This window comes from Oryzias latipes, chromosome 17, assembly GCF_002234675.1.
Source record: "Oryzias latipes chromosome 17, ASM223467v1".
NCBI lineage: Eukaryota > Metazoa > Chordata > Actinopteri > Beloniformes > Adrianichthyidae > Oryzias > Oryzias latipes.
Genome location: NC_019875.2, coordinates 11,169,377 through 11,188,885, shown reverse-complemented (window position 1 = coordinate 11,188,885; position 19,509 = coordinate 11,169,377). Strand labels below are relative to the sequence as shown.

The window sequence follows — 19,509 nt, the reverse complement described above, 5'->3', positions numbered from 1 at the left end:
GTGAAGTGAAAAAAGTGATGTTTCAACCTTATTTTAATTACATTTGAGGAATACTGTTTGTTCTTTAGACTAACAATTGCTCCTACAGATACTCATAAACACAGATGTGCTTTAACCCAATTCACTTACAGAATAAAAAAACAGAAACTTATCTGATAAGTGATACTTCACATACCTGTTTTGTGTAAGTCTGTCTCAGCATTTCTGATCCCCAGGCAGTACTGATAATGTGACAGTTCCTTGAACTGAAACATAATCCTTTTACAATCTCTGAAATTCTCTTCACATTTAGACTTTAATTCTGCATTTACATCAGCATCCTGATTCAGCCAGAGCGACTCTTCCTCCTGATTAATGCACAGTTCCTCTGGTTCCTCTTTGAATTGTGGAGGTTCTGGTTCTGCTTGGTCCAAACTGGAGGCTCTCTCCTGGTTAGAGCTGTCATTCATAATGTACTCCTTGCAAAAAGAAAAACACAAAAGAACAAAGACATTAAGACAAGAATAAAAATGTTATAGCCATTTCAAAATTGACTGTTATAACATGAAAAGTCTAGTTATACGGTAGCTGTATTGGGTCTAGTTAGGATCGGCTTGAAGTCAATAAAAATCCAGATTGTAAATTTAAAAAACTAATGTATGAAAACAGTTTTAAACTCCAAAGTACTCATTGTAAAGTTGAAAGAAATACTAACATTTGGAGAAAAAATATTTTGTATGTTTTGAAACTGTTTGAAAAAACCCTCTAAACCTGAAGCTATTACCCAGTGAAAAAAAAAAGTTTTTTAGTATCAGATGCTGTTTTATGTTTTCAACATTTGCTTTTCTGTTTCTTTCACTCCTGGCTTTCAGTCCTCAGTTTATGGTTCAACTCAAAGGAGGAAAAGATAATACAAAATCATTGACAAAACCATATTTGGCACAGTATATCGTTTTAACCTCTGTTTTAAGACCTTATTTAAATGGATGATCAAAGCATTTATCATACAGACATGCCCTTAATGCATGATGGTCACGTGACGATGGCGCTATGCATCGTCTTTGAATGGATAATGTTAACGTGCTGAGCAGGGACAGGGTTCAAACAACAGTTTTCAGAATCTCTCTTAACAACTAGATTGAACGCGTATCTTCAAACTATTTTTTTTTTTACTTGTGGCTGTTTTAGACTTTCACAGAAATACATACCGCCTCTTAGGAAGTTTAACTACTGCTTTAAGACGATTTCCATCGATCTTTCCTCCTTCCGAAGATCTTTTACAGCAAAACATGTGAAGTCTTTACCACTGCGTGAACTAACCATACTTAAACAAAAGGCCGTTACTAAACCGGAAACGATTCGCTGCTTTCACATCCAGTCACGAGCATCTATGGGCAAGGAGGTTTGAGGGGGGAAATGAAACTTGTTTTAAATAAATTTTAGCTTTCCTGGCGGTATGAATTAACAACATGTGCATGCGTCCGTATTATGAAACAAGCTCTTTGAAAAAAATATATATATATATTTTTTATTTTTCCCACTCAAACATCCTTGCCCATAGGGGGCGGTGATGCTCATGACTGGTTGTAAAAGCAGACAATCGTTTCCGGTTAGGTCACTGCGCTTTGTTACGGTATGGTTCGTTCACGCGTTGTTAAAGACTTCACATTTTTGATGAAAATGTTGAAAAGGATCTTTGGAAGGAGGACAGATCGACGGAAATCCTACTAAAGCTTTAGTTGAACTTCCTAATAGGCGGTATGTATTTCTGTGAACCTCTAAAACAGCCACTAGTGAAAATAAGAGAACTCCTTTTTAGTTTGAAGATTCGTCGAATCTAGTTATTTTTGATATTATATCATTTTTGTTAAAATTCTGAAACCTGTCCCTGCTCATTGTTGCGCATGTAAGCGTTAACAGATTATATTACCAGGCATTAAGGGCATTTCTGTTTATCAATGCCTTGATCAACCATTAATAGATCTTAAAACAGTCAGAGGTTAAAACGATATACTGTGTACCAAATGTGTTTTTTTTCCAATGGTTTTGTTTTATCTCCAAGACATGAATTATTTGCTTTTCTTTTCCATGCGTTCATTCAATCAGCGTCACACTTAATTTCTGGCTTCTTCCCCTCATAACATTTTTTTTAAATCAAACTCCTCCTTTAGGAACAGTTAGTTATTTTCTCTTTTCATCCACGTCCAGATAAAACAACTTGAACGCGTTTCTGATCTATAAGCTTTTGTCTCTTTCAATTGTTTTTTTTTAAACACAGGATATCCACCTTTTTTCTGTCCATAAGTCAGACTTGACTTGAATCCCTTCTGTCTTCTATCTGTAAAGACAAACTCCTCCTTTCCTTTTTTTCACTAACAGTACTCCAATTTCTACCAGCCTCTTTCTTGTTTTACTTGGGGGTCCCATGTAAAATTAGGCTCAGCATTGAAAGCGAAAAAGTCTGAGTTCAAACCATAAACTGAAGACTGAAAGTCAGGAGTGAAAGACACAGAAAAGCAAATGTTGAAAACATAAAACAGCATCTGTTACTACCAATGAGTTCTATCCATTTAGTTATATCACTAGAGAGGACATCATGTGATTTCTCATGGGAGGAGAGCACCGCCATCTTGGTGAGGTCAAGTCACTGCTGCAGTGCATGCATGTGAACACATTTTTTGTAAAATGCCACTTCATTCTGCGGGTTTCAACTGCCAAAATCACAGAAATGAGTCCACGAAGGAGAAAGGCATAACATTTGAAAGGTAAATATTATACTTTTTTCTTTTTATGCTGCAGGGGCTTCATTAATAAAACATGTTGACATGCATGATGCTGCAGGGCTATTATCAACATGTAGGGATGATGTACATATAATTTACTTTTAACATATATGTACATTTTATTTTGTTAAACCTATATACAGTATTTTAGGATTAAGATACTCTAGTAATAGAGATTTATTCATTTCTGACTCAGTGACTGAACTTTTCTTGCAGGTTTCCAATGGATTCAGACTTGTGGAAAAAGTGGGCCTTAGCTATCAAAGAGCTAACCCAGATGGATCACTGTGGTTACCAACTAGCAATACAGTCTGGCTATGTACAAAACATTTTGTGGAAACAGATTTTGAAAAGACTGGCCAGACTGTTCGCTTGAAACCCGACACCAAACCATCTGTGTTACACAAATTGATCACTCACATGAATCAGTAGAGTAATTCTTATTTATTTTTTTTCCTTCTTTTTTTAAGGGTAAATCTGTTGTTAACTTTTGGACTTTTTGTTGACTTGTTGATTTATTCTTATCATTTATTATTCTTATTGAATTACTATTGATTTTGTATTATTATTTATTATTGATTCATTATTATTATTATTATTATTGTTGACTTATGTATATATTGTTATTATTATTATAATTGATTTATTGTTGGGCTTTTTTAAATAATTTAAATTACATGTTAAAGTGGTCTAAACCTTCTACATGTTTAAAAATTGTTTTTAAAAATTCTTTGAAATATTTTTCTTTTGTAAGAAGTCCTGCAACTATGCATTTTTCATTAAAGTTTGAGCTTTTAAGGCTGACTGTTTCTCTTATTTAAAAACAACAAATGATGTATATACAGTGAGGTCAATAAGTATTTGATCACCCTGTGATTTAGCAAGTTCTCCCACTTAGAAAACATGAAGGGGTCTAAAATTTTTATCATAGATGCATTTCCACAGTGAGAGACAGAATCTGAAGAAACATTCAGAAATCATGTTCTACGATTTTTTTAAAACAGTTTATTTGTATATTACTGTGACAAATAAGTATTTGATCACTTGAGTTAAACAACTTTAATATTTAATACAGAAGCCTTTGTTAACAATTCCAGAGGTCAAACGGTTCCTGTAGTTCTTCACTAGGTTTCTACTCACTGCAGCAGGGATTTTGGCCCACTCCTCCATACAGATCTTCTCTAGATCTGTCAGGGTTCGGGGCTGTCACTGAGCAAGACAGAGTTTCAGCTCCTTCCAAAGATTCTCTATTGGACTTAGGTCTGGAGACTGGCCAGGCCACTCCAGAACCTTGACATGCTTCTTAGGGAGCCACTCCTTAGTTTTCTTTGCTGTGTGCTTTGCTGTGGGCTTTGTCATGCTGAAAGACCCAGCCACGACCCACCTTCAACGCTCTGACTGAGGTAAGGAGGTTTTTGCCCAATATCTCACAATACAGAGCCCCATTCATCCTCTTCTTAATACAGTGCAGTCGTCCTGTCCCCTGTGCCGAAAAACACCCCAGAGCATGATGCTTCCACCCCGTGCTTCACTGTAGGTATGGTGTTCTTGGGATGATGCTCCTCCTTCTTCCTCCTCCAAATACACAGAATGGAGTTAAGACCAAAAAGTTTTATTTTGGTCTCATCTGACCACAAGACTTTCTCCCATGACTCCTCTGGATCATCAAGATGGTCATTGGCAAACTTCAGACGGGCCTTGACATGGGCTGACTTCAGCAGGGGAACCTTCCATGCGATACATGATTTTAAACCATGGCGTTTTAATGTATTACTTATAGTAGCCTTGGAAACGTTGGTCCCAGCTCTCTTCAGGTCATTGACCAGCTCCTCCCGTGTAGTCCTGGGCTGATTCTTCACCTTCCTTACCATCATCGATACCCACGAGGTGAGATCTTGCGAGGGGCCCCAGACCGCGGGACATTGACAGTCATCATTAGCCTCTTCCATTTTTGATGACAATTGCTCCAACAGTTGTTCTTTTCTCACCAAGCTGCTTGGCAATTGCCCCGTAGCCACTTCCAGCTTTGTGAAGGTCTACAATTTTGTCTCTTGTGTCTTTTGACAGCTCTTTAGTTTTGACCATGTTGGTAGTTAGACTTCTGACTGATTGTGGGGTGCACAGGTGCCTTTATGCAAGCTAACCACCTCAAACAGGTGCCACTAATTTAGAATCATGAACAGAGTGGAGTTGGACTATTTAAAAGCAGAACAGCAGGTCTTTACTGGTCGGAAATCTATCTGATAATCAAGTGATCAAATACTTATTTGTCACAGTAATACAGTGATCCCTCGCTATAACGCGGTTTACTTTTCACGGTTTCGCTACTTCACGGATTTGCATCGGGCATTGTGTTCTGCATTCTGATTGGCTAAAAAGTCACTCCACTTCTTTACCTGTGCGTCAATAACGTTGCAGTTTAATATGTACACGTAGGTAAAACAGCTTGCCAAATTTACAACAGATACGTGCAAATCATCTTGCAATTTCGAGTTTCTCTAAAACCCATGGAAAAAAGGAGCGACAACAACAACTGCCAATCACTGTGTTCTTCTCCCGAACAAACACAGCTGCACCGCGGGCTTCAAAGGGAGAAAACACTGCAGAGCAGAGTCAGGATGCAGCGGCTCAAGAGCAGTGAAATACACCTGAGTCACTATTTGTATGACCGTACTTTGTATTTTTTAAATAATAATAATCATTAATAATCATTTTAAATTTTCTCCAGTTTAATCCAATTACTCTCGGGTTGCGGTGGGCGGGGCTAATCTCCGCAATTTGAAGCCTTCTGTTCACATTGATGGTTAAAATTATTATTTGACAGTACAGTACAGAAGTTATTTGTTGAAAAACCTTTTCTAAAGTACTTTTATTTGTGAAACAAATGCTTGAGCCTGTAAAACGGTTTGTTCTTTCTTTTCAATGTATAATAGAGAATTTAATTGTATAATAATTGTTAAAAAAAAGGTTTCTACTTCACGGATTTTGCCTATCACGGGTTCTTTTTGGAACGTAACCCCCGCGAAAAACAAGGGTTTACTGTATACAAATAAATTGTTTAAAAAAAAATCGTACAACGTGATTTCTGAATGTTTCTTCAGATTCTGTCTTTTACTGTGGAAATGCACCTATGATGAAAATCTTAGACCCCCTCCATGTTTTTTAAGTGGGAGAACTAGCTAAATAAATAAAATAAAAATAAATAATTGTATAAAAGCTACTTAGATGCCACCAAAGGCTATAGAAATCATTGGATGGCGTCGCGCTCCGCTACCTTCGACCAGGCTTCCCAAGCGGGCGTGTCTCCTCTAGCGATATAACTCATTGGTTACTACATTTTCTACACACGTACAAACTAAAGGAGGAGGGTTTGGGGAAGAGAAGGAGGGAGTTAAGAATGTGTGCCCTGTCTAGGCTACCCCACTTGGGTGGGACACAGCCTGGGTAAATAGATATAGACTTAGACATTTTTTTTCACTGGGTAACAGTTTCAGGTTTAGAGGTTTTGTTGTTGTCATTCCAAGTTTAAAATATAAATTTTTCTACAAATGTCAGTTTTTCTTTCACTTTTACAATGAATACTTTCAAGTTCAAATCTGGTATTATACGTTAGTTTTTTAAATTTACAATCTGAATTTTTATTGACTTCAAGCTGATTCTAATTAGACCCAATACAGCTACCATATAACTAGACTTTTCATGTTATAACAGTCAATTTTGAAATGGTTATAATATTTTTACTCTTCTCTTAATGACTTTGTTCTTTATGCAAGGAGTACATGATGAATGACAGCTCTGACCAGGAGGGAGCCTCCAGTTTGGACCAAGCAGAACCAGAACCTCCACAATTCAAAGAGGAACCAGAGGAACTGTGCATTAATCAGGAGGAAGAGTCGCTCTGGCTGAATCAGGATGCTGATGTAAATGCAGAATTATAGTCTAAATGTGAAGAGAATTTCAGAGATTGTAAAAGGATTATGTTTCATTTCAAGGAACTGTCACATTATCAGTACTGCCTGGGGATCAGAAATGCTGAGACAGACTTACACAAAACAGGTATGTGAAGTATCACTTATCAGATAAGTTTCTGTTTTTTTGTTTCATTCTAAAGTGATGACATTCTAAAATGTAATTAAAATAGGGTTGAAACATAACTTTTTTTACTTCACTCTTTCACTGTTCCATTATGCTTATGTTTATGTATTATTAATTGTCGTAAATTGTTAACTAATGCATTTTGTGTCTTTGTCTACAACAGCTACAATGCAAATGAGTTGACTTTGTTTAGTTTATGTTCTTTGTAACTTAAAATTGTGATCTATTTAATATAATTTTTGTTGGTGAAGCAGTAAACTCCGCTAGGATGCATCTCTCTTTTTTTAATGCTTATCTTTCTGTGTCTTCTACCCCCAGATGTTCAACAGCAGCATCTGTGTGAGGATAAGAATAAATGGCACCTCCATAAACGGGAGAGACATTCCAGTCTGGACCAAGCAGAACCAGAACCTCTACAGATTAAAGAAGAACCAGAGGAACTCTGCAGTAACCAGGAGGGAGAGCAGCTGCTCCTGAATCAGGAGACTGATGTGAAGATGGAGTTCAAGTCTGATTTGTTGGATCATCAGCATCACCAGATGAAGATCACCATGATTCCTGTCATAAAGCTGGAAAGAATAGGTACGTAAACTGTAACTGTTCTGACAAAGAATGGTTTTATTCCTAAGAAACAAAGTAAAGGAGGAGAAAAGTCCCTGTTTTCTGCTGCTGTCAGTGACTCTGTACTCCCCAGCCTGAGCAGCTCCTCTGTGAGTGTGGAGGAGTTTCCTAATCTTATAAATTTGACATGCTTGAGCATCTTGAACTGGATTACTGCATTAACCAGTATGTCTATGGATCTTAGTGTTTTACCTTTTTTATTCAGTTGTCTCTGATCAATTACATTAGAATAAGGCTAGAAAGCTGCAGTTATTCATTAAACTAAATGAAAAGAATTATGGTAAGTATGTAAAGAAATATCTATATAACGATTTTCGTTCCAAAACTCACCTATGGTCATGAGCTCTGGGTCATGACCGAAAGAACGAGGTCCCGAATACAAGCGGCTGAAATGAGCTTCCTCCGTAGGGTGGCTGGGCGCTCCCTTAGAGAAAGGGTGAGAAGCTCGGTCACCCGCGGAGAGCTCGGAGTAGAACCGCTTCTCCTCCACATCGAAAGGAGCCAGTTGAGGTGGCTCGCGCATCTAGTCCGGATGCCTCCTGGACACCTCCCTGGAGAGGTGTTCCGGGCATGTCCCACTGGGAGGAGGCCCCGGGGAAGACCCGGGACACGCTGGAGAGACTATGTCTCTCGGCTTGCCTGGGAACGCCTCAGGGTCCCCCCCCTAGAGGAGCTGGAAGAAGTGGCTGGGGCGAGGGAAGTCTGGGCATCTCTGCTTAGACTGCTGCCCCCGCGACCCGGTCCCGGATAAGTGGAGGAAGATGGATGGATGGATAGATGGATGGATGTAAACAAATAAAGTAAAATAATTTAGGTGGTATTATATAGGATGATAACGTGCAAGGAGAGACGTTTGGTTAAGGAGTTTGCCAAAACAGGTATGTGAAGTATAACTTATCAGATAAGTTTTTTGTTTTTATGTTTTTTTTCATTCTGAAGTGATAAGGAAAATGAATGAATTGGGTTAAAGCACATCTGTGTTTATGAGTATCTGTAGGAGCAATTGTTAGTCTAAAAGAACACACAGTATTCCTCAAATGTAATTAAAATAGGGTTAAAACATCACTTTTTTCACTTAACGTCACTCTTTCACTTTTCTATTATGCTTATGTTTATGTGTTATTAATTGTCTTAAATTTGTTAAATAATGCATTTTGTGTCTTTGTATACAACAGCTACAATTAAAATGAGTTGGCTTTGTTTCATTTACGTTCTTAGTAACTTAAAATTGTGATCTATTTAATATCATTTTTGTTGGTGAAGCAGTAAACTCCGTTAGGATGCATCTCTCTTTTTTAAAGCATTATCTTTCTGTGGCTTCTACCCCCAGATGTTCAACAGCAACATCTGTGTGAGGATGAGAATGAATGGCACCTCCATAAACGGGAGAGACATTCCAGTCTGGACCAAGCAGAACCAGACCCTCTACAGATTAAAGAAGAACCAGAGGAACTCTGCAGTAACCAGGAGGGAGAGCAGCTGCTCCTGAATCAGGAGACTGATGTGAAGATGGAGTTCAAGTCTGATTTGTTGGATCATCAGCATCACCAGATAAAGATCACCATGATTCCTGTCATAAAGCTGGAAAGAATAGGTACGTAAACTGTAACTGTTCTAAGAATGTTTTTTATTCCTAAGAAACAAAGTAAAGGAGGAGAAAAGTCGCTGTTTTCGGCTGCTGTCAGTGACTCTGTACTCCCCAGCCTGAGCAGCTCCTCTGTGAGTGTGGAGGAGTTTCCTAATCTTATAAATTTGACATGCTTGAGCATCTTGAACTGGTTTACTGCATTAACCACTATGTCTATGGATCTTAGTGTTTTACCTTTTTGATTCAGTCGTATCTGATCAATTACATTAGAATAAGGCTAGAAAAAGCTGCAGTTATTCATTAAACTAAATTAAAGGAATTATGGTAACTATTTAAAAAAATAAAAGTAAACATAATTTAGGTGGTATTATATAGGATGATAACGTGCAAGGAGAGACGGTCAGTTGAGGGGTTTGCCCTTCTTATACCCTGTTAGAATGCAGCTGCCTTTATAGTGACTGATGGAAGATAAAAATGACCACATCTCCTCAATACTTGCTGCTCTTCACAGGCTTCTTGTTCATTTTAGGATCCAGTTGACGGTTTATTCATATCTTTTAGAACTCTGAATGGTTTGGTTCCATTGTATTTATTAAAGGTTTATTAAAGAGTTGCTGGTCAATTTTTTAAAGACCTTGACTCAGGGTTGTGCCGATGGACGATACCATCGTCTATTGTGATGGGTCAGTGACATCACGACCGAGAGACACCATCGTGTTGGCACGCCCTATGGAAGCGATTATGTAGCATAAATAAAAAGCAAAGTCAAAACCAGAAATGCTTTTTCATTTTCAAAATGAAGCTGCATTTTTTGAGTCAAAATTAAAAAGAAAAAGCAATACTTCAAAATGCTTTATCATTTTATACTTCAACACAGCTTTTTCTGTCACTTAATTAAAATGATAAATAAAATGGTATTTGACATTTCATTTTCAAAAAGGTCCCTGGTAAATGTGTAGCATAATTCATTTAGAAATGTCTAATTTGACAATTAAAATGGATTAATAGAAATGCTTTTTAATTTTCAAAATGTAGCTGCATTTTTTGACTCAAAATTAAAAAGAAAAAGCAATATTTCAAAATGCTTTTTCATTTTATACCTAAAACTGCTTATTCTGTGTCATAATTAAAACGAAAATGCAAAGAGGGGATTGCATTTGCATTTTAACATCCACCCCGCGCACCTTGTCGCAATATTCATTTAGAAAAAGCATTAGCAGAGGGGAGGCGGGGCGATGACGTCACTGCTTTCTCCGTGTGTCCGGCTGCTGACTGACGCACACACACGCACCATGAGCAGACTGTGTTAGCGGCAGAGAAGAGGGTTTTGTGATGGTTGTGAACTTCTCATGAGTTTCCACAGCTTCTCATGACTAAGTAGCTGCATGTCCGCCTTCTGCGGTCCTCCTCCGGACGCACCGCGGACCAAGGTTATTATAGTTAACGAAAACGAACGAAAAAACTAAAACTAGAACTGAAAAAACATTTTCGTTAACTGAAATAAAAATAAAAACGAGAGTTTTAAAAAAAACGAAAACTAACTAAAACTGTTTGTTGTGTGTATAAAACGAACTGAAACTAACTAATATTAACCCCAAAAAATACTTCGTTTTCGTCTTTGTTAATACATAAGTCTTTTGGGTTGAAATAAAGTCTATTTACTTCACGCTGCTAGTTTTACTGTGTATCTGAACCTTACGGCATCACGTTGTCTGTGACGTCACATGATGTCTGTCAGACACTGCCGGCTAGCGGGTTCATAGACATTTACATGAGCGTGCTGGCTGCATTAAAAGTTGGGAGAAAGCGGGAGAGTCCTATTTGGGACTTTTTTGAATATAACAGCGTCGAAAACTAAAGTAAGTGCCTTGTAGTCGAAGCAGGAGACAACATTTGTGGAACGCTCCTCAAAGGGAAAAACCCTACGAATCTAAAAGTACATTTAAAAAGCGCACACAACAACACAAATCAACAGTACCTAGACAAGCTAGCCTGTCGCCCGCCCTCCCCCGAAAAAGAAGCCAGAGCAGATAACGTAATGCTGTTATCGGCTGTAGTATTTTAATTTAAGGATGGTTGTCCTTGTGTCCTCTGAATAATAAGTTTTTCAAAATGTATCTTTGATTGAGTTTTTATCATACAATACTTATTCTGGGGATTTTGAATCATGCACCTGACAAATATCCTAATTTACAAAAAAAAAAAAAAAAAAGAAGAAACTAGAACTAACACTAAAACTATTAAAAACTAAACTAAAACGAAGCAATTTCAAAAAATAAAAACTAGTAAAGCAGCCTCTAAAAACTAATAAAAACTAAATAAATTTAAAAACAAAAATTCAAAACGAAATAAAAACTAAAACTAATAAAAAATCCGAAACTATTATAACCTTGCTGCGGACAAGCTTTGTTCTTCGGACCGCCAGCTGCCTTCGCACAGCGGAGCGCGAAGCTCCTGACGATCGCTGAAGGCGGAAATGCTGCGGCGATCTGAGAAACCATCATATGAATTTGTGTTTCCAGTGGTGTCCAGAACAAAATAAAGACTGATGTAATTCCCAGATATTTACACATTTATCTGCAGCTTCGCGGTGAATTTGCTCTTTGATGACAGCTGGAGCTCCATCAACAGACAGCAGATTACTCGATGCTAAACGTTGCTGGTTGGACCAAAAACACTAACTAACCACAAAAACAGCGCGAAGCTGCAGGATACTATCTTCATAATGTGCTTTTATTACAGTTATGATAATATTTTACGGCCTGCTCTGCTCGATCATATGTTTTTAAATCTGTGCGGTCAGACGACGCTAAAGTTGGCTTACGATTCACAGCTTTTGATTCACGAGCTTGTCCGCGGTGCGTCAGGAGGAGGACCGCAGAAGGCGGACATGCTGCTATGTAGTCATGAGAAGCTGTGGAAACTCATCAGAAGTTCACAACCATCACAAAACCCTCTTCTCTGCCGCTAACACACTCTGCTCCTGGTGCGTGTGTGTGCGTCAGTCAGCAGCCGGACACACAGAGAAAGCAGTGACGTCATCGCCCCGCCTCCCCTCTGCTAATGCTTTTTCGAAATGAATATTGCGACAAGGTGCGCGGGGTGGATGTTAAAATGCAAATGCAATCCCCTCTTTGCATTTTCGATTTAATTATGACACAGAATAAGCGGTTTTAGGTATAAAATGAAAAAGCATTTTAAAGTATTGCTTTTTCTTTTTAATTTTGAGTCAAAAAATGCAGCTACATTTTGAAAATTAAAAAGCATTTCTGTTAATCCATTTTAATTGTCAAATTAGACATTTCTAAATGAATTTTGGTACACATTTACCATGGACCTTTTTTAAAATGAAATGTCAAATACCATTTTATTTATCATTTTAATTAAGTGATAGAAAAAGCTGGGTTGAGGAAGGAAATGAAAAAGCATTTTGAAGTATTGCTTTTTCTTTTTAATTTTGACTCAAAAAATGCAGCTTCATTTTGAAAATTAAAAAGCATTTCTGGTTTTGACTTTGCTTTTTATTTATGCTACATAATTGCTTCCATACGCCCCCACCACGTTGCGAGTAGACACCATAAGCCACGGTTACATGTGCAAAATATCTTGATCGGATCAATGGTCGGATTAGAATCCAACCGTGTACATGGGCCCAGAAAAATGTTTTCAGAATACAACAAACGTTCACATGGGTCACACTTTCGGTCGGAATAAATCATTCGGACATGCGCAGTAGGGTTTGAAAATACCGGAAGAGGATATGAGTTCCGCCGAGCGGCTATATACATTGACATGTCAGCTAGGTAACATACGAGACGATCTTCTAAACATGCTTTTATTAATGTTACGGTTATTATAAAGCGTCCGCCCATCGTTTTATTTTTAATCCGTGTGGTCAGTGCTTTTTCTGTTGAAAAACAGAGCCGGAAAGAAGGCAGGATTAGGAGTATGATAACATGGGCTAACAACATTAGCTTTGGGTGGTGCTGCAATCTGCATCCTGGCTGCACGTAAACATGTGGGAATAACATCAGCCTTTATTTAGTGGGGACACGACTGGAAACACAAATCCATGTGATTGTTTGAACGGTGTGGCATTTCTGCTTTGAAGCTCACACCGCCCCAAAGCTGCTGTGTGTGCTGACGATCCAAGCTCTGCTTAGATACACACTTTTCGACCCGGTTCTGACCTCGGTAGCTCGTTCACCTAGAGCTTCGGGACGGATCGCAGTCCTAAATCTCCCACACATACCACTCATGTAAGAAAGCGCCCCCCCCCCCCCCCCCCCACCTCAAACACAGAGCTGTAAGTCCGCGCTTTACCCCTTTTTGTCTTCATCTGACTGCATTTCTCAAGCTTGATTGACATGTAGATGTCAGTTCCGTAGATCCTGGTTGTGGGGATTAAAGAGTCAATATCTTGCTCGCTGTTACTTTGATGTCATCAGTGTTGAGAAGGTAACTGACATTCTTTGTTTATATTGAGTGGTCCAGTTTAGTATTCTGAACATCTTCATTATAAAATAGACCCATTGCGCCATTAAGCAATCATGAACGATGTACTCGAGAAATGTGTGGATGTCTTGGAAAACTGCAAGATGAACAATGTGATTATGATAGGATCACAGATTAAATTCTGGTCAAAGGCTAGTGCAGCTAATGCTAACAGTATGCCCAATCCCAGTGAGCTGGTTGGCAACTCTGTGGAGAACTTTCTCAGTTCCAAAAGGGATTTCCTAACATAAAACCAAGACAACCACCTAGTTCCCAAGAGAAAGGAGTCTGAAGAACCAGCGATTAAGGTTCATTAATCGAAAACACAAACTTGCTCTGATGAAAAAAGGAAATAAACTTAACCCTCGTATTATCCTCAAATATTACTCAGATATTCAACACTGACGGGATAAGGAAGGAGCAGGTTTCCTGGCAGGGCATGATGTCAATTGATGAAAAGAACCACAAACGAGGTTCATCGTGAGATGGTGTTCAGATCTGTGTGCCGATGCCCCACTGTGGCGCAAAACAGCAAAAACTGGAGATGGCTGAATCTAAAAAAAAAAGTATTTTTCCATCAGGAAAAAATTAATTCATAGATTTTCAGCTCTGTTGAACCATTAATGTTTTTTTTCGTCCATAAATTCAGATGACTTTGACCTGCATCTTTACCAGCTGGTTTAGCGCGCTTCAGGCTGTCTGTCTGCGCGCGGACACACACACACTTTTAACCAACAGGATTAGTGAAAATATATTTAAGAATTAAGTTGCACATTACACAAAAGAGGAATGCATGAAAAGATGGGGCTGGAGGAGGGACAAATACGTGTTTTTTTTACTTGCGGGACGGGTGACAATACAAAATCAATGTATCTCCATTACTGTGCGGGAATAAATTCTCTGATTTTTGCGGGTGCGGGCGGGAGTGTAACGCATACGTTGCAGGAGCGGGCGGGATTGGTCAGAAATTGCGCGGGCGGGAGCATGATGAAGAAAATAGTCCTGCGCAGGGCTCTAGTCTTAACCCTATTGGTTTTGGTGATTTATGACCTTTGCTGTAGTGCCACCATCAGGTTAAACTTATAGTTTTAGAGTTTGTGGATATCGGACAGTTTTCATCCAAACCATTTCTAATTTGGGGAGCACATTCATGACTCACACAGAATAAAGCATATTGGCTGATGTCAGTGACCCCCTTTCCTTTTATGAACATAATTTTTTACTTGTTTTTATCTCCTTTTTTGTGACATATTTTTGGTTAGTCACTGTAAAGTCTCACTTACCCTTCCTCTGTTGTCATCCGGGCTTGGGACCGGCCGTGGCAGAGTTAAAGTTTTTTGCCCCTTTTTAAAAAAAAAAGTTTTTATGTGAAACACAAAATCATAATGACAATATAATTCAGATAATCAGAACATGGAACAGTTCTTTATGCCCAGAGTAGAGCTTTTAGTCTGCTGTACACAGGATGTTCAGAGAGTTTGTGCATATTTCTTGCTAAGAGTGTCCCACCAGACACACAGTCAGCATGTTGAAGATAAAGTCATTATTTGAGCTCTTCATTTGAGAGATGAGATGAGATAAAACTCTATTTATCCCACGATGGGGAAATCCTGTTGTCTGCGGCAACAGCAAAGTGACGTTCAGCAAATTAAAGTGACCTTTAAGTGTTACAGTTCAACATTATAATATAAATATAACATATATAACTGTCAATAAAAAAATATTTTACTTGAGATAATTTTAGAGGGGAGCCATGTGTGGGTGCAAAGACTTAGATGTGATCAACTCACAGGCCTACATTTGCTTCCTCATTTTGGCAGGATTTCACACCACACACGAGAAATATCAAAGTTCTGGTGGGAAAAGTTGTTTTCCCCACCCCACTGTTATGTACCAACTCAAAAGTATCAAGTCTGCACCTGCAGGTGTTGTGATGTTAGGTCACACACAAAGACAGACACGTTTTACAAAGATAAAACAGCCTGGGGTCAAATTAACCCCCAAGGAACACCAATGTTTGCCATATGTGCTTAGCACATTGAAAAAATTATCATCATGATAATTTTATGCTTAATCATTTGTCCCCGTCAAATTAGGAAAATTATGAAATCTGAAGTAAAAATAAAAAGGTTAACTATTATTTATTTTTTAATGACAAACATTTGATTGGGGTCAAATTGACCGCAAGGATAATAGGAGGGGTAATTTTATGAACAACTATCTGACCAAGAGGAATGTAGAAATTGCCAGAAAAGTCAGACATTTGAAGAAGTATAAAAATCCAGAACACCTGGGTGAGAAACTGTAAAAATATACATCAAACTAAACGGACCACCAGAGCTGGCCACGGTCATGGTAATCAACCACATGAAAGACTTCAAGAAGTGCTTGGTCACAGAAGACTAAGCAAAAAAAAAAAAGTTATATAAAACATTAAATTGAGATTTTAAGAAAATTGCAATGGCCCACCGCACCCAACTTAACGAAAGCAATATGTACAAACGGCAGAAAACTCAGAGAAAATTCTTCTTTTATTTAATCAAATGCAAAACAAATGTAACCCCCCATTTCTGGGATGAATTATAAATAAATGAACACTCTTGGAATCAAAGTTAAGTATAAAAAAATGTTTCTCACTCGCTTTTGGACTTGTGTTGTTTGTATAATCTTGTATTTTCTTGTTTTATATAATTTTCTCTTGTTTTATGTAATTTTTGTCTTGTTTTTGTCTTATTTTGTTATTCTACACTTGTTTTCACTTGTTCAAAATAAAAATGTTACTTAATTAAAGTCCCAGCTGTGTTTTAAGTCACCCTTTGTAGTCTATACTAAAACGAGACAAACATTCACTTTGAGAGTAGCGCCTTTTTTCAAAGGATTAACAATACAGCTCATATCTGGGGTCTAAGGTTTTAAATAAATTAATAAACCCTGTCTTCTCCACGGAAAAGACGATGAAGCAGCAGGAGTCGTGGTCAGAATACTATTTTTTAAATCACCCGTAACAAAAAATTTGAATTAATTCATTCAATCGATTTATTGCCCAGGCCTACATCAGAGATCTAACCTAATTCTAAAAAGTCAGCTATGACCATGACTTGCAACAGAGAGTTCTGACCTGCAGACAACTTGATCTCATCTTACTCACTTATACTTACATCTTCCAGAAGGACAAGGGCCCTGTTAAACATGGTCTGCAAGTAATACAACCTAGAGAACTTCAAAAAGTCAATTAAGCCAGAAGGAAAAAATGTACAGTTGAAACCAGAAGTTAACATACACCATATAAAAACACACATATGCTTTTTCTCTCACTGTCAGACATGAAATAAAAGTCAACTTTTTCTGTTTTAGGTCAATTACAATTAATACAATTATTTCTATTTGCTAAATATCTGGATAATGAGACTAAGGTTCTTTTAAAACATGTTTTTATGACTTGTATCAAAGTCAACATTAAAACTGTGTTTCTGAGTATTTGGAAATTGTGGTGAATCAAGAGCAGATGAAATACTGTTGTTTGAAAAAGCTTATACTTGTTACATAAAAACTACAATCAGTACAATCACAAGCTCATTGTGCCACTCCATTCTGATATCTCCACTTGTATACAAATAAATCCAATGTACGTCTTTGTTTCTCTAGTCTGAGCTGGAATCTGGATCAAAACTGTACGGCTGGATGGCTTCGATATGGGTCACCATTTTTGTTGAACCATTAATATTAGGTTGGGGTTATGACGGGCTGTAAGCTAAGTGTAAATAAAGGGATGATGTGAAATGAACAATGGCTTAGTCCCTGCCCAGAAACTATGTCCTAGAAAACAACAAAGGTTATTTTTTTATTTATTTTCCCCCTAAAAATGGCATAATCATAATTAAATGACTACTGAGAACACTTTTACAATTGATAGACGTGATTGGAGTGGGACTTTATGGATTTGATAAATGACCTGAACTTGGACTGGTAAAGTATAAATAACTCCCATTAGAATCGTATTATGATACCCATGTGAAAAAAAACTATTGAAAAAATAAAATGGTTATGTACTGCAGCAGTCCCCAACCTTTATTGCGCCATGGACTGGTTTGATATCTGGCAAAGTTCTCACGGACCAGGATACTATATGTGGCGGACACACTGCAGCAACTAGGGTTGTGCCGATGGCCGATACCACCGTCCATTGGCGATGGCTGACTGGCATCATGATGGAGAGACACCATTGTGATGCCACGCCCCCACCACACTGCGAGTCGACACCATAAGCCGCGGTTTCATGTGCAAAATATTTTGATCACATGGTCAGAGTCGATTTCAACTGTGTACATGTGCCCAGAATAACTTTTTCCGATTATAATAAACGTTCACATGGGTCATGTTTTCGGTCTGATAGAATCATTCGCACATGCGCAGTAATGTTTGAAATACCGGGTAAAATGTTTAGGGACATAAGGGACATCGCCCAACCCTAGCAGCAACGCTGCAATAAAGGCAGAGACCCGTGATAAGACCTATGCTGCGCTTTTATTTTGACACGTAAAACATTGTACATCGCACAGGTGACATTATCCTCTCCCCTTCCCACACTCATGGTGCTAAAAAGAAGTAAACACAACAGGAAGAAATAACTAAGGGTGAAACAACATACAGTAACTGCCAGATGAAAAGACCCGTAGGCAAAAAGAAACACCCGTGCTCAACCCTATTTTGACCAAAGGAGGCAAAGGGGACTGATTTAGTTCCCTGTGATGCCAGCAGACCAAACTTGCACCTGACCGACACTACAATACAACAAAATAACATGACTTGCATGAAAACTGTGGTAATTTCTGAACATAACAATAAACACGAATTATGACATGAGCAACGTCCTCTCTGCCCGCAACACTCCCTGGTCGCTATTATTATAACATTTAAACATGCCTTCAAAATAAGTGCATGGAAAATCCAACTCACCAAAATGCTGAATGGTTCGAGGGAATCTCCCGTTGGGATAAATCTGTATTTTAAGTAGGACTCCCGATACTTACAAATGTAGATTTCTTCTTTCGGAAGTGGAAGGCTCCTCTTCTGTCTCCTGGCTGTGCCTTTTCCACTTGGCAGAGAAACTTTCCAAAGATGTTTGTTTTTTATTCATTTTGCTAGTTCCTGGGTTTTATTTTAGCATTATCCTATCATGTGACTGAGATGAGTGAATTGGCCCGCGTCAAGAGTGACATAGAGGGATATAACAGAGAATCTGGCAATTTTTCAAAATAAAACATCTTTCAGATTCCGAAATAAATAAAACGGAAGTCATGTAAGTTATTTTATTTTTTCTGTGCGGCCCGCTACCAAATGACCCATGGACTGGTACCAGTCCGCTGCCCGGGGCTGGGGACCACTGATGTACAAATATGTCTTTTTGTGATTAAGAGTACATTTACGTGTATATTCTTTTACTTTTGATTTTTTAATCATCCAAAGTTTGCTATATTTTTTTATAGATATATCAACTATTTATCTAAATATTTAGCTTTTGTTTGTTTTCTTGAGTCATTTTTGATCACTGTAACCTGCTTTATATTCTTCCATCTCTATTTCTCTGCCTTGCAGATGGGTACAGATACACCTCTTCCTCCTTCAGTTGAGACAAACTGTTACAAATCCCCATACATCCTTTGTTTGACCTTTTCCACCTCTGTAGTCTGCTGTTGTTTGTCCTCTCAGTGTTAAGTTCTTAGCTGCACTTTTCCTGGTTAAACTCTGACAATGTTCCAAAAGGCAGCTGTATGACAGTTTGTTTTTTGTTTTTAAAGAAAATCCTGACAGTCCTCTATTTAAGTCTTACTGGCTTTCTTTAGCTGTCCACATCAGATCCAAACTCTTGACAGTCATTTACAGAGTGGTGGACTCCACCAGCTTCTCTGCACCTCTGTACTAGAGCCCTGCGCGGGACTATTTTATTCA

The 19,509-nt window shown here is 38.2% G+C and overlaps 2 protein-coding genes across 26 annotated transcripts in view; one reads left to right on the top strand and one right to left on the bottom strand.

Moving 5' to 3' along the window:
• Positions 1-1,319, bottom strand: part of LOC105358153 (gastrula zinc finger protein XlCGF57.1) — a 62,471-nt gene extending 61,152 nt beyond the window's left edge. For 2 of the 9 annotated variants that reach the window (XM_023965635.1, XM_023965636.1), the window contains exons 1-2: positions 1,188-1,308; positions 176-458 (exon numbers count right to left, since the gene is read on the bottom strand). In XM_023965635.1, coding sequence (XP_023821403.1) covers positions 176-449 — 274 coding nt within the window. In that variant the 5' untranslated portion in view covers positions 450-458; positions 1,188-1,308. Of the gene's footprint in view, positions 1-175; positions 459-1,187 lie in introns of all 9 variants that reach the window. The other 7 variants (XM_023965633.1, XM_023965637.1, XM_023965634.1 and 4 more) reach the window with 7 other exon arrangements.
• The window catches only part of LOC110013423 (zinc finger protein 271), a 253,782-nt gene that overhangs the window by 175,741 nt on the left and 58,532 nt on the right, over positions 1-19,509 (top strand). For 10 of the 17 annotated variants that reach the window (XM_023965576.1, XM_023965581.1, XM_023965580.1 and 7 more), the window contains 2 exons: positions 7,176-7,439; positions 8,809-9,072. In XM_023965576.1, the coding sequence (XP_023821344.1) occupies positions 7,176-7,439; positions 8,809-9,072 (528 nt within the window). Of the gene's footprint in view, positions 1-1,555; positions 1,738-6,535; positions 6,683-6,748; positions 6,819-7,175; positions 7,440-8,808; positions 9,073-19,509 lie in introns of those variants that run through there. The other 7 variants (XM_023965585.1, XM_023965583.1, XM_023965584.1 and 4 more) reach the window with 7 other exon arrangements.